Source organism: Lissotriton helveticus, chromosome 1_1 (assembly GCF_964261635.1).
Source record: "Lissotriton helveticus chromosome 1_1, aLisHel1.1, whole genome shotgun sequence".
Classification (NCBI taxonomy): domain Eukaryota; kingdom Metazoa; phylum Chordata; class Amphibia; order Caudata; family Salamandridae; genus Lissotriton; species Lissotriton helveticus.
The window spans coordinates 552,182,403-552,196,918 of NC_136057.1; the positions used below are offsets into that span (position 1 = coordinate 552,182,403).

Genomic DNA, 14,516 nt, shown 5'->3' on the forward strand with positions numbered 1-14,516 from the left:
GAGCTATTTGCTAATTAGCCGAATGTAGCCCAATGAAGCCCAATGTAGCCCAATGTAGCCCAAAGATGGCCGCCAGACACACAAAAAAACAAATGTAGCCCAGATATCAGCCAGATGTAGCCCAACTATAGCCCAGTGACAGAATGACCAATCAGCTTCGCAAACCTCCGTTACGCGAAGCGGAGCGCTGTTACAGATATATATCTTTTTTTGAACGTTAATTTCTCAAAATCCACTGGAGCACATATATTGAGACCTAGCAAAGGCACATCGGGCTACCAGTCCCTAATATTTTGCCAAGTTTCGTGCAAATCCATTCAGCCGTTCGATTATTATTATTATTATTTTTTTTTGCCCCGCGGGGCCCTTTTAAAACCTCCACATCAAACCTAGGGGGTCAGCGAGGATCTACTATGCCCCCTTATAGTTATTTCCCCCTTTGTTTTGACCTCCTCTTGTCTCTCGATCCTACCGAGAGACAAGATGGCGGCCGCTACGGACTGTTTGGAATGTTGACAGACGCCGGAGAACCAATCAGCTTCGCTTCACAAAGCTCCGTTGCGCGACAAGTATGCGTCCTGGGCCGCTGCCCAGTCCGCTGTTACAGATATATATCTTTTTTTAAACGTTAATTTCTCAAAATCCACTGGAGCACATATATTGAGACCTACAAAAGGCACATCGGGCTACCAGTCCCTACAATTTTGCCAAGTTTCGTGCAAATCCATTCAGCCGTTCGGGCTAAAAGTGAGGCCAACCGCCCTATGGAAATTAACATGGGAAAAACGCGTTTTGGGACCCCCCTTTTTTCTCGGCCCCCCCTTGACGAACCCCCCCAAAATTTTCAGGGGCTGCTCAGAAACAAAATGTGCCATTTTCCTGATAATTTCAGCCAATTCCGTCCACAAACGCCAAAGTTATTAGACATAGAATTTTCAAAAAACCCATAGAGAAAAAATCCTAACTATATATACCTACTGGCGACCGCCAGTAGGTAATATATATATGCAAGCCCTCATTAAAGAGGCAATTGATACAGCTATGAAAGAGCTCCCCTCACAACAAGAGAAAATAGACTAGAATGCAAAGAAGCCAGATGACTCAACAGAAAGAAACATTCAATCTGACCCACTTAGGGAGAAAGTGGCACATGTTAGAGACCCATTGGGTTTTGCCTCTCCAGTTTTTCATGAGGATGAATTACTGACACAATATAATACAGTAAATAAGGACTTTTTACCTTTTCATGATGTGATTCAGAACTTGCTTCAAAAAGAATGGAAGGACATTGATAAGCTTGCTGTTCCACACTTTATTAGCAAACACTATTTGTTGGGGGGGGGGATTTCAAACACGGAAATTAAATGATATTTTGGCATTTAGGTCCTCTTCATCCTTTTTGACCTCAGAGGATGCTGTCCTCTCTGATTGTGTTGTTAAAAAGGTAGAGACCACCCTAAAAAAGGCATATGCTACTCCAAACTATGGTATTAGGGCAAATACTTATGCAGCATATGCTGTGGAGGCTCTCCTTAAAGATTTCCATGCTTTATTTAACGGTCTTCAGGCACCAGAGGATCATACTACTCATTTGGCTAATGTAGAAATGTTATCTTAATTTTTTTACGATTCCTTTTTCGACAGTCTTTGGGCTTCTGCCGCAGGTGCTTCCATCTAAGGGCGTAGGACTATGTGGTTAAAGTCATAGGAGTTGAAAGCAAGTAAACGGTCCATGATTCATAAGCTACCTTTTATGGGGCGGATGTTGTTTAGCCTTGAACTGAATGATATGGTGTAAAAAGCAGCAGAGGGTAAGAAAAGGTTAAAATTTTTTAAACAGGTTCCAGAGAACATACAGTTTAGGTACAGAAAACCTGTTTTTGTAAACCACCCTCTCTTGATGAGTGGTTGTTGACTGCCCCTTCTCTTTTTAATATTACAAGAAGAGAGGACCTGGCTATCAATGTAATGCTGCTCTTTATTAAGGAAGACCAAAGCTCAGACTCATAGGTTCATTAGCCGATTATGTCTTATTCACAATATTTTTTGCAATAACACATTTAAGAAAGTGACAATTTACCTTTGTCAGAGTCAAATACATTTCAATTACACAACAACTGTGATTTTAAAATGTGGCTTTTGATAGCCAGGTCCTCTCTTCTTGTAATAGTATTTAGTCGTACCTACCTGGTGTCATTCGGCTGAAACCCCTTTATATTTTCCTTCTCTTTTTAAGGCACGCCAGGATGTGGATCTAGTTCTCCAGACCTTGAAAGTTTGCAGCCTCCTAGTAAATCGCTCAAAGTAGCATCTCACCCCTTCACAAGAAAATACATTTCTCATTGCTCGATTGGATACTCATATGGGAGCTGCATTTCTTTCGATGGACAGAATGAGCTCTCTCCATTTGGGTGTGATGAACTTGGTGACACATTCATCGAAGTCTGCAAGATGCTGGTTAAAAGTGAAAGGTGTATTGGCAGCCTCAACAGCTGTAGTCCTGTGGGAACAATTTCATTTGAAACCTATTGAGAACCACACCCTCAAACAATGGGATCCCAGCTCAAAGAAATATGAACAGATGATCCCCCTTTGAGGTCAGCTTGCTTAGGACCAGTTTTGGTGGCTGGTTCAGGACCATCTGTTGAAGGGAATTCCTTTCCATTTACAGCCTCCAGTGCTCTTGATGATGGATGCCAGCATGTGGGATTGCGGAGCAGTTCTGGATCACCAGGAGATGGGGGTCCCTTGGTCACAATGGGAGAGTCACCAGTCGTTGAACTGGAGAGATCTCATGTCTGCCAGGAAAGACTTGCTTGCCTTTCAGGACTTGTTAAAAGGACAACATTTGGTTGTTGTGACATCGAATCAAGTGCTGAGGGCATACTTGAACAGATAGGGGGGTACAAGGAGTATGTCCCTCAATCAGATTCCATCCCTGATGTGTTTTCAGGCAGAGGAGAATGTTCTGGGTCTGAAAGAAGTTAACATTCTGGGGGAGATGAACTTCTGGGAAGACAGCCTCTGCAGGAATTTGCCATCCTCAGTGGCATGCCATTTGTCTTCTCCTAAGTTCCGCCTTGTCTATCAGGAGTTACCTAAGATTCCCCTCCTACCAAATGTCCTCCAGAACATCAGAATAGAGAAGACACAGGTGATCCGGTTTGATTAGTACTGGCCCAGGTGTCACTGGTTTCCTGTCCTTCTGGCTCTATCCAATGGTTGGTTTTTTCATCTCCCTTGCACACACTCTCCTCTTCAATATACACAGATGTCTCACCAGCCGAAAGTGTCTGACAGCAAAAGTCATATTTTTTGTGGCCGTTACCTCAGCTACTCATCTTGAGGAATTTGGGCAGCACTGATTGCTGTGTTTCCCTAGCTCAGATATTTCCCTGACCGTGTTGTTATTAGGTTCAAAATGAAATTGGGAGTGGTGAGATGCACACCTTCTTTTTTTCTTCCATTTTGTTTTTTCATGTATTCAACCAAGTTTAAACTGATTCCACTTTCATGGCGTGCACCTTGTTCTGCGATTTGCCTCTTGCGCTGCATTCAAAATAAATCTAAGTGGAAACAATACCTGGTTCCACCATGCTGCACAACCTTTTCCCAGTATGAATCCAATGAATTAAATTCATTGACATGTGGAACCAAACTGTGCCCTGGAGTTTGTTTTAAACATATGAAAGTAATTGGCATGGATAAAATGAACTGAAGGAAGAGTCAAAAAAAGAGAAGAAAAACAGTTGTATAAAAATGTGGGGAAATAAGAAGATTTAAAACATGATTGAATGTAAGTCATTGGATTCATACTGGGAAAAGGTTGTGCAGCTTGGTGCACTTACATTTGGTATAAGGTTCAAGCCTAAGTTTATTCCTAATGTCTCTTATTCTTTTCACTCTGCAAATAAGGTCATTTTGCAGGTAATTCTAGATTCCTCTTCAGCTACTCTCCCTTCTACTCTAGAGGTGAGGCGGGCCCTTCTGATTTATTTGAAGTGCACAAAACCTTTTTGATTGTCAAACCCCTTATTTATCGCTCATGGCTCTGTAGCAAAGGGTAAGAAGGTATCTACTGAAACCCTAAGTTGATGGTTCTGTCAAGCCATTGCTTGGCCATATTCTATGTTGGGGGAACCTCTTTCACCTGATTTTCAATGTCGATCCACTAGGGCAGTTTCCACGTCCTGGGCTGAATCTGGGGTTGTCTGTCTCTTGGAAATTTGACTGATGCCACTTGGTCTTCCTGCCATACTTTTCTTGATCATCATCAGCGTTCTGTTTGTGATGATTTGGGTGGACATTTTGGGTCAAAAGTTTTGGTTACAGCAATGAGTAATTGTAGTTTCTGTTCTAATACTTAAGTATGGCAATTTTTATGTTGGTGCAACCTCGTTTTTCTGAGCTTGGATATATTCTCAGTTGATAGGACTGGGATGAGGAGGACCTCATGAGGGAGTAAGGAACTTGTCACTTAACAGTAATCATCATATCCCCAATAAGGGGCCCTGTCCATCCCAGTCCTCTTCCCTCTCTCCCTCTCTGGTTGCACCTTCAGGTCCACAGCTTGTCAACATAACAAAGAGGAGGAAAAGGGAGAAGAGTCTTAAAAAAATAATAAAGTAATAGAAATAAAAAAGTTCTTACATACTATCGCTGTCGTGGGAAGGTCATACCAACAGACTTGGACAAGGAGAACTGCTAATCGGGGTAATGAAGATTACCAGTAATTAACAAGTGTATTAACCCCTGATTGTTACAATGTTGCTTATATTGAATACCTAGTGCCTGATAGTGATCTGACGAGCACTGCCAAATGTAACAAACCCTGCACTCAAATTAACAATAAATTAAATGCGTTCAAGAAACTTGGATAAACAGGCTTGAGCAAATCTGATTTATGACTAATATGTTTGCCCATGCTGAATAAATCTGAAATTCTCGTATTAGGACGAAGTAAATAGATATAAAGATAAGAAAAATCTGTATTTGAGCAGATGTCCTAGAAAAACATGTAAAGTGAAACGTTGCAGCTTATCAATTCTGCTCATTACTGTCCTGGACATTTAAATGTATGAATATTCTATAACAAATACGTTTGGCAAAACCTGGTAAATGTGGTGACCTTCGTGGGATTTTTTGATTTATAGGTCAAAGTTTCAGTAGCCATCTTATGCAACAGAAGGTGCTGTAAAAGTACATTGTAGACGATTCTTTGTTGATTACGTTTTTTTTTTACTTAATTACAGAGTGCCCAGCCAAATGCAAGTTATCTACAACAAGGTAACATTCTTTTTGTGCAATTACTTTAGATAAGTGTCTTTTCTATTATATTTCAAATTGTGTTTATTGATTTTACAAACATAATAATACAAAAAAAAATTACAGTGAAAGTGACCTAAATAGCAATATTTTTAACATAAGATAAAACCAACGAAAGATTACAAAAGAAGAAAAAGACAGCAAATAATCCAAGTACGATGTAATAGGAAATGTAGTTACGTTGGAGAGGCATCTGGAAACTGTGAATAACACTACATACTAGCTATTATACATTACAGGCAAACCCTGTAAAGCTATGAAAAACAAAATTTACGTGTAGTCCATGATACATTCCAGGCATATGAAAGAGAACCTAGTAAATTCACACCAATACTTTGCATTGCATCAAAGCGGAGAACATTCAGAAAAGATGCAATCTTAGCAATGAGAGGATGGAAGACTTCTCCAACAGTCGAAGGCATAGTATGCCAAGTATGTACAATGGAGAGCAATGGAATGCAGTGTAATATGCTCACGGTGGGTCAAATGTAAAGGAAAAGGCATCAAGGGACCTCCACAGTTTCCTATGTGGAGTGCACCAGGGAGAGGATTGCAGAGAGATGTTATCCGCCCCTCTAAGGTAGGACCACCATTCCTGCCATAATCAGAAGGAGACTTCTTTGGAGCTCTTCCACTTATTAAGCACAACTTCGCAGGCCAGTGTAAGCATAAGGTCTAGCAAGTAGCGATCATTCACATTTGGAAGCATTGGGTCCAGAAAACCCAGCAGGATGTAGGAAAATTCCCTTGGGGGGTTGATGTTAAATGTTTTGTTTATACACTCATATATTTTGTCCCAATAAGTTTGTAGGATGGGACAATGGAAGAGCCTATGGGGAAGGTCACCAATATGTGTGTTGTAGTTCCAGCAAGTAGGGCTCTGGCTGAGTTTAAGTTAAAAAATACTTTCAGGGGTCCAGTATGTCCTATTTATTAGCATAAGTTATGTTTGGTATAATTCTGGCGATATTTTATTAGAGAAGGGAGTTATATGTATCTTGTCCCAGTCAAAGGGAATTTCTCTAGTGTGAGTTTCAGATTCCCATTTTATCTCACTTTTTAATTGTGATTTCCGGGGTTTAGGAGATAAGAGCTTGTAGATTTTAGAAACAGTGTGTCCTGACTTTATCAAGTGCAGCATCCTTTTGAGGATCGATGGATCATTAGGTTTTATGGAACACAGCGTAAGTTGGGACTTAAGCTAGAGAAACTTATAAAAATCTAAGGAATCTAGAGCAAATTGTGATTGAAGCTCAGAAAAAAGTGAGGGGAGTTTCCCTGAGAAGAGGTCTTTGACTAGATGTATGCCATTGTGCAACCATTTTTCCCAGAAAAGCATCTCACCACTTCAGGCAAAGATTGTACCACAGAGAGGTTAATTTGGATTTGTTAATTTTAACTGCGGATAATTGATCCAGGCGTAGCAGTGCACGTTTGGTATTTTGAATAATATATTTAGAGTGTGGGATAGAAGAGAAATCCATGGTTAGGAGAGCAGAAAGCGGTATATTGTTAATGAGTGATCTTTCTATCTCCACCTAAAATGGAGTGTAACCATTGTGGGGGAGCAGCCAGTTTACTCCTTGTTTGCACAGATACACAGTTTGATAGTTCCTAAAGTTTGGGAGGCCCAGACCTCCTTTATCTTTGGTTAATTGAAGTTTTTTCAGAGAGATTCTGGGTCTCTTTCCTTACCATAGGAGTGAGTTGAACATTTTATATATCCTGGACAAGAAATCATTAGAGAGTGTCACTGATAGCATACTGGCTAAATAATTTATTAGTGGGGTGATCAGCATTTTTAACGTCTCTGCTCGTCACCACCATGATAAAATTGTTGGCGGCCAGCCATCTAGTAAGGTTGATATTTTTTTAATGAGATCATTCTCATTCGTCTGTAGGGTGGTGATTAGGGGCCAGATGTAGGAGCCCAAATACCGGTCGGTTACCGACCGGTATTTGGGTTTTGTAATATAGGGGGCTTGAAAAATACAGAATCGGTATATTTACCGATTCGGTAAATTTACCGATTCGGTAAAATACCGAATCGGTAAATTTACAGATTCTGTAATTCAATATGTAGGTGGCACAGTTTACAGTGCCACAGGCCCTTAGAAATTCGTAATTTACCACCCAATACTATTGGGTGATAAATTAAGAATTTCTGTGTACATGCACATCTGTGCATGTACACCTGTGCCATGTGACACATATACATGCCCTTAGGGCATGTATGTGTGCCACATGGTACACAAGCCAGAAACAGGGGTGCAACAGGGTGTCAAAGTGACACCCTGTCCCCCTTGGAAATTCAGTATTTTTACAGATTCGGTAAATACCAAATCGGTATTTGCTATTGATTCCTATGGGCTTCAAGGTCCATAGGAATCAATGGCAAATTACCGAATCTTACCGATTCGGTATTTTTACCGATTTTGTTTCCTACATAGCAATTACCGATTAGTAAATACCGAATCGGTAAAATTCGGTATTTACCATTCAGTAATTTGCTATTACCTACATCTAGCCCTAGGTGTCTTGTAAATTGTGGTTCTAGGTATTTGATACTATTTGGTTGCCATGAAAGGCCCAAGTTACCGATTATTTCCTTTCCGCCAACATTGTTTAGGAGTTTTACCTCCATTTTATCTTTATTTATTTTGTAACAAGAAAAAGCAGAAACATTTTCTTTTAATGTCATAAGTGCATTGATGGCTACCTCTGCATTTTCAGAAATAATTAACACATCATCAGTGTAAGCTGTTATTTTGACCGTGCATTTGTTGAAGCGTATACCTGTAATCTGATAGTTGTTCCGAAGTTGATAAAGGAACAGCTCTATCACCATAGGAACAAAGGAGGGGAAAGAGGACACCCCTGCCTAGTGCCCTGTTCCAATTTAAAACAGGAGGAGAGGCACCCCCTGCTCTCACTTTGGCGGAAGGCTTAAAATACAGCGCTATAGTCATGTGGATAAAATTGTCTCTTAGATTAAACTTATCTAGTGTTGCCTGAAGGTAGGAACAATCAATCTTGTTGAATGCCTTTTCAGTATCCAAGGTGATTGCAATGGTTGGGGAATCCGTAATTTTTGCTTTTTCCAGGGCATGGCATAAAATACAAGTGTTATCACTAGAGAGTCTATTCTTTAAGAATCTAACATGTGAAGGGTAAATACGTTTTGGTAAGTGTTTTTGGAGATGTTTAGCGAGGATCATTGTTTAGATTTTACAGTCTAAGTTGATCAATGATGTTGACCAATAGTTTTTAGGATGTGTAGGATCCTTCCCATCCTTTGGAATCATAGCTATGATAGTCTCTGCAGGTGTCCCGGTAATTTTGCCGGATTCACTAAATTCGATATCTGTGGTTAGGAGAGGGAGAATCAGAGCAGAGGAGAATGACTTATAGAATGTAGCATTAAAGCCGTCAAGCGCCGGTGCTTTACCAACTTTAAGGGTTTTTATTGTGTCACCAATTTCGGTTGCGGTTATTGGGCCGTTAATGTCATCCCTGTCTTGCTCTGAAAGGGCTGGAAAGTTACATTTGCTTAGATAGTCTTGGGCTTTTGGCAATATCCAAGTCTTGATTTTTACTAAACAATGTGCTGTAAAAGTCTTGAAAGATTTCTGCCATTGTTTCAGGGTCAGAGTGAGCTATTCCCTTTTGGTCTGTTAAGGTCTTAATCATATTTTTTTGTAGTTTGAATTTTAAATAGGAAGCTAAGTTCTTTCCTGCGTTTTTGGACTCACAAAGTCTGATACTTTTCTGTTTATTAACCCAAACCCCTGCCCTTTTACTTAATATTTTATTATACTCATATTTATTGTTCACTAATTCATTCAAAACTGAGGTTTCTCTTGAAATAATTTGCTTAGCCTCCAATATAGAAATCTCCTTTTCGACCTTTTCAAGTTTACTGTTAATGTCCTTGTTCATGGCAGTCCTAATTTAGATGATTTCACCTCTAAGAGTGCTTTTTAGTGCTTCCCATCTTGTGAGATCCGGTGTGTCACCTATTTTGTTCTCTGATAGGTAATGCTGAATTGCATTCCCAATATTTTACCTATTTGATTCTGCATCGTCATTGAATCTGCAGAGGGATTGTTTTTTAAAAGGTTTTAAATCAGTTATGGTAAGACTAATACGAAGGATCTGCGTTCACTCTCAGCTCAATGGAGGTTTGTTCTATTCTAGGCACAGAATTGGTCAAAATAAGTAGGTAATCAATACGTGAGTAGGAAAAGAGTGGGCAAGAACCCTCGAATACCCTACATTTTTTTCCAGAAACACACGCTTCAAAAACATACAATTTTATATACTCCACAGAGCGTATCTGACACCTGCACGCCTTCAGAAATTCTATCCTGACACGCAGTTCCTCTGCCCCAGATGCCAATCGCGGGATGCAGACTTTCAGCACATGCTCTGGAGTTGCTCCACTATCCGATCCTTTTGGCAAACTGTTTATGACACCTTGGGAGACCTCACAGGACTCACACACCTCAACACGTGGGAAGCTAGCGCACTAAAAACCCTCCCGTTTAAAGAAGCCTGGGGCGCGCAGTAAAGTACCTGCCTCCCCACCCTCAACACTAGCAGGCTCCTCTATCAAAGCGCTTAGAGATCGTTGGTGATAACGCGCTATACAAATATAAATAAAATTACAAATTACAAAAAAATTACAAATCACTAGGTATATTTCGCACACAGAAACTTCTCAAAGTGCACCTCCGCTTCACTTCGCTCGCCGTTCTTCTAGCTAAGAGGAGCATAAGTATGCACTGGCGATCCCCCACAGACCCCCCGCTTGTGGCATGGGTGGGAGCAATACATAAATGGGCGACCGCAGAGGAGGAGACATTACGCGAGGAAGAAGTAAAGGGGATACGTAAACACCCCATCTCCATGGAGTAGGCTCTCCTGTTACACCGCTTCAAGCAATCCTCACCCAGTGTCGATCTGGGCACAGGCGCGCCCATCCCTGCAGATCACCAACCGCCTGAGTAACCCACAATCGCACACATTAGACCTTTCCCGACGGCACATTAGTGATGATGCCAATCACACTACGCATTACACCACAAAGGGTGATCGGACCCCGCACCTGGCCTGCACGCCATCCTCCCCATCATTATATAGTGTAATACTGCATGAATTGGTGAGCCTCACAATACTCAGACACCGCACCTATACCCAGTACCTCCCTGTACCTCTCCCCGGTTATTGTGTCCCCGGGTTCTATTTTATTGTTCATGGCATTCACACAGCCCCCAACTACCACTATTATAACGTTACATCCGAGCAGCTTCACCTTACACTACCGAGTTCACCAGCTGTGACTGGTGCTAACTACTATTTGTCAGAATGTGTTTGAATTGCAAAATGTTCTGTAATCTTTTAAATGCCAATAAAAATATGTTTAAAAAAAAATCAATGCGTGAGTAGGAATTGTGTGGGGGTGAATAAAAAGTATACTCCCTGCATGTAGGGTTTTTTATCCTCCAAGTGTCAGACAGATTAAAACGGTTGCATAGAATGATAAGGGCTTTGTGTGACTTGTTGCCACAAAAAGGGCAGAGTGAGTCCCTATCTAGTGCTGGATCCTTGGGTAGATTAAAGTCACCCACCATTATGTGCATGGCTGAATCTGGAATTGTTCAAATCTGTTTGCTAAGATTTTCCCAGTATGTTGGGTCATCCCCATTGGGAGCATGGATGTTTGTAATGTAGAATTACGTCTTATCTTTTACTAGTTTTGTTGTGCCCCATCTTCCTTGTGTATCTATGGAGCTGGATACGAAATCTATATTGGCTTTTTTAGCTATTAGAGTCAGGACACTGTTCTTTTTACCCACCGTTTCAGAGCCAGTAATGTCACTATAAGACCTATTTCTAAGTGAGTTAAATTGTTTGGAGTCTATTTTCGTTTCCTGTAAAAGGATGACATCACCATTCTGTTTGGGGAGATAGTCAAGGATATTCTTTCTTTTGATAGGGTGATTTAGACCCTTAACATTCAGTGAAACTATCTTGATAGCTTGTTGGACCCTAGCTGTCAGTGGAGTTTGGGACATCGTAGGTGAGATATGAACATACTGACTGGTATATAAGTGTCTTTCATTGGCCATTTCACTTTTGCATGTTTTGTTGGTCAATCAGAAAGGATTAACAAGTGATTCAAAAGTAATACATGTTGACAATGTTTTTAGCCTCACACATTTTATGTACTGTTTGTTGCATAGTACAGTTCAGAAAACATTCAAATACAAACTTTCAGTAATGCATCATACAGGAGCTTTTTGAGACCGGGGGTGCTTGCCACAAGCCAAAATGTCCAATTCCCCACAGCTCTTTGGGTGTGGATTTTAGGCAACATGTTTCCACGTTGTATCAAGTGATATTGCCAACTTCATCTCTGTGACAGCAATTACAGTTATTTATTGGAAAACTAAAAAGATGCTCAACAATCATCTGATCTAAAAATTGAGAAAGATATGTGATTTCCATTCCGTGAATCTTGAATTAGTTTATTAATGCGATTTTTTTCAGATCTCCTTGGTAACAACATTACATCATTAGGTTTCACCAAGCTCCCTGCCTCGTCATCTAATTACACTAGTCTCTATATCTTGAAAAACACAAACACAATGAACAAAAGTAACAGTGGGTCACACTCGTTATGGCAGGTATGCGGAAAGCCATATGGAATAAATTCCAACCATATTATTTGACCAAAGGTATAAACCGGAAAAGACTTATGTCTTTCTCTTTACATTTTGGACTGCAGTTAGCATTAAGGTAATTAAAATATCCCAGATCTGTCCGATGAGAGAACTTATTTCATATTCAGTTCATAAACACACACTCTGAAAAGCACATCAGAGGCATGCCTTAAAAAATCACAGCTGCCGGAAATATGCACACAAACCTTCAATATAAGTGAACCACAATACTATTTCCTCTAATCACTAAATAGAAGAAAAAGGTCAGAAGATTTACAAAAACAGGTTTGCACAATCTCCACACCGAGCCTCGGGAACTAAAAAGGGGATTACGGCTTTTAGAGATGTTTTAATATTGGCCAAAATCCCCAGGTCATTTGTAAGAGGTTTCTTGGTATTAATATACTTCTTTTTAATAAAATTCTTTTTTTGTCCTCATTTGCCTAGGTAAGCGCGGAGGCATAGGTAATAGTCTCTCGCTTGCTTAACCTAAGTTGGATCACTCTATGCCTTGCTTCTTCCTACTCCGACCATAGGTAGCCTTATCCAATTATCAGACCCTCTCATCTGCCACCACCGGAGTGACTAAGCAATAAATTATATAGAGGCCTAACCATCGGACAGTTAATAAGAATTTTTTTCGATACTATTATTCCAGTTTTTGCGGGAGGCCAGAACTCATTTTGCCTGGTCATTAACACTCTGTTCAATGCGAGTATATATTTAATTAAAGAAAACCACTCAGTTTTACTAGGGTGTATAGCATTAATCCAGTTTTTACAAATTTCCCTGCGAGCCAGTAATATTAAATAGAAGATTATTTTTTTACCATTTAAAGTAAGAGATTCGTAATTCTCTAGTAACCCATAAAAAACAAGAGAGATGCTTACCTGGAACTGTACTCCAATTATTGTATACAGTCTATTACTTACATCCCTCCAAAAAGATTAAAAAGCCGGGCATTCCAGAAACATGTGCACATCATTGCTTCTTACTTCACCACATTTGGGACATTTAGGGGTAGCACCTTTTGGGAATTTTGCTACCTTGTGGGGTGTCCAATAAACTCTGTGAATACAAAAGAGGTGGTTCCGCCGTAGGTTTGCAGCACACACTGTGGAGTATAACATGTTACAAGATACTTGCCATAAATGTATCGACTGCTCTCCCGGCAATGACTCTTCCCACAGTGTTGTTGGTAGATTGAATACCCCATCAGCGCTGTCCACCAAACTCCACCTCGCCACCTCTTTTTGGATGGGACCTCCAGCCATTATTGAAGCTTCAGTCAGATTTGATTGCCCCGTATCACACCCTTCCGCAAGGCTCCAACTTTTCATTTGAAGATATTTAAATTTAGACAAACTCCCCTCCGTTATCTCTTGAGCCTCTTCCCAGGAGATCAACTGCCCTTCCTTCATCAGCTGTCCCCAAGTTTCTATCTCCGCCTCTCTCAGGGGACGCGCCAGACTGTCACTTAACCATTCTGGGGACCCCAGAGAATTCCACATCGGGGCAAATTCACTATAATTCATGTTGATTTCTCTCCTGATTTTAAACCAAATTATTGCAAAGCTCTGCAGGGTTTTGAGCCGTACTTTTTTGAAATAGCGCGGATCTCCATACTTTGTACAAACCCCTTCTCTCCCCCTTGCACCCCCGATAACATTGCTCTAAACATCTTGCCAGTTTCTGAGCTATTTGGGACATTCAATAAAGATTTGCCTCCTTTTAATAGAAAAACCCATGCATAATATGTCAAATCTGGTAGCCGTAAGCCTCCTTTGTCATATTTCCTTCTGATTTTTTTCCAAGCAATCCTGGTTCCCTTTGATGCCCAAACAAAGTTACAGATCCTGGATTGTGTTTGTTTAAGCCAGCTTTCTTTAAAGACCATTGGTATATTTTGAAATAGGAAGGTAAATTTCGGCAAAATTGCCATTTTCACCAGATTTACTCTGCCATAGATTGTTAGTGGGAGATGAAACCAGCTAAGTAAGAGTTTCCCTACTGCCTTATTCACCTTTTGATAATTCACTTCCGGTATCTGTTCTACCTTCTGTACCACTTGAATCCCAAGATACCTCATTTCCTCCTTGACACAGTTTAGTCCCGAATTAGCGTTCCATTCCATCACCACCGTCTTGTTTTCATTAATTTCATATCCAAAAAGCTGTCCAAATTGTGTTGCCAAGTCATATACTGCTGGTAGGGCAGTATTCAGGTCTGAAGTATATATAATTAAGTCGTCTGCATATAGACCTACTTTCTTCACCCAGTCCTGAAAACTAAATGGTTGGATGCATTCGTGGGATCTGATTTTTTCCACCAACGGTTCAATATATAAATTAAAAAGCAACGGAGATAGAGGGCACCCTTGCCTGGTCCCCCTATGAATATTGAAACTGCTAGAGATGATGCCGTTAACTACTACCCTGGCTGTAGGGTTCTTGTAAATTAGCATTA

At 40.5% G+C, this 14,516-nt stretch overlaps 1 protein-coding gene across 1 annotated transcript in view; it reads left to right on the forward strand.

Annotated features, from left to right (window-relative positions):
- The window catches only part of PIK3C2G (phosphatidylinositol-4-phosphate 3-kinase catalytic subunit type 2 gamma), a 2,201,800-nt gene that overhangs the window by 921,716 nt on the left and 1,265,568 nt on the right, over positions 1 to 14,516 (forward strand). Inside the window, exon 11 of the mRNA XM_078674033.1 lies at positions 5,253 to 5,286. Within this exon, the coding sequence (XP_078530159.1) occupies positions 5,253 to 5,286 (34 nt within the window). The remainder of the gene's footprint in view (positions 1 to 5,252; positions 5,287 to 14,516) is intronic.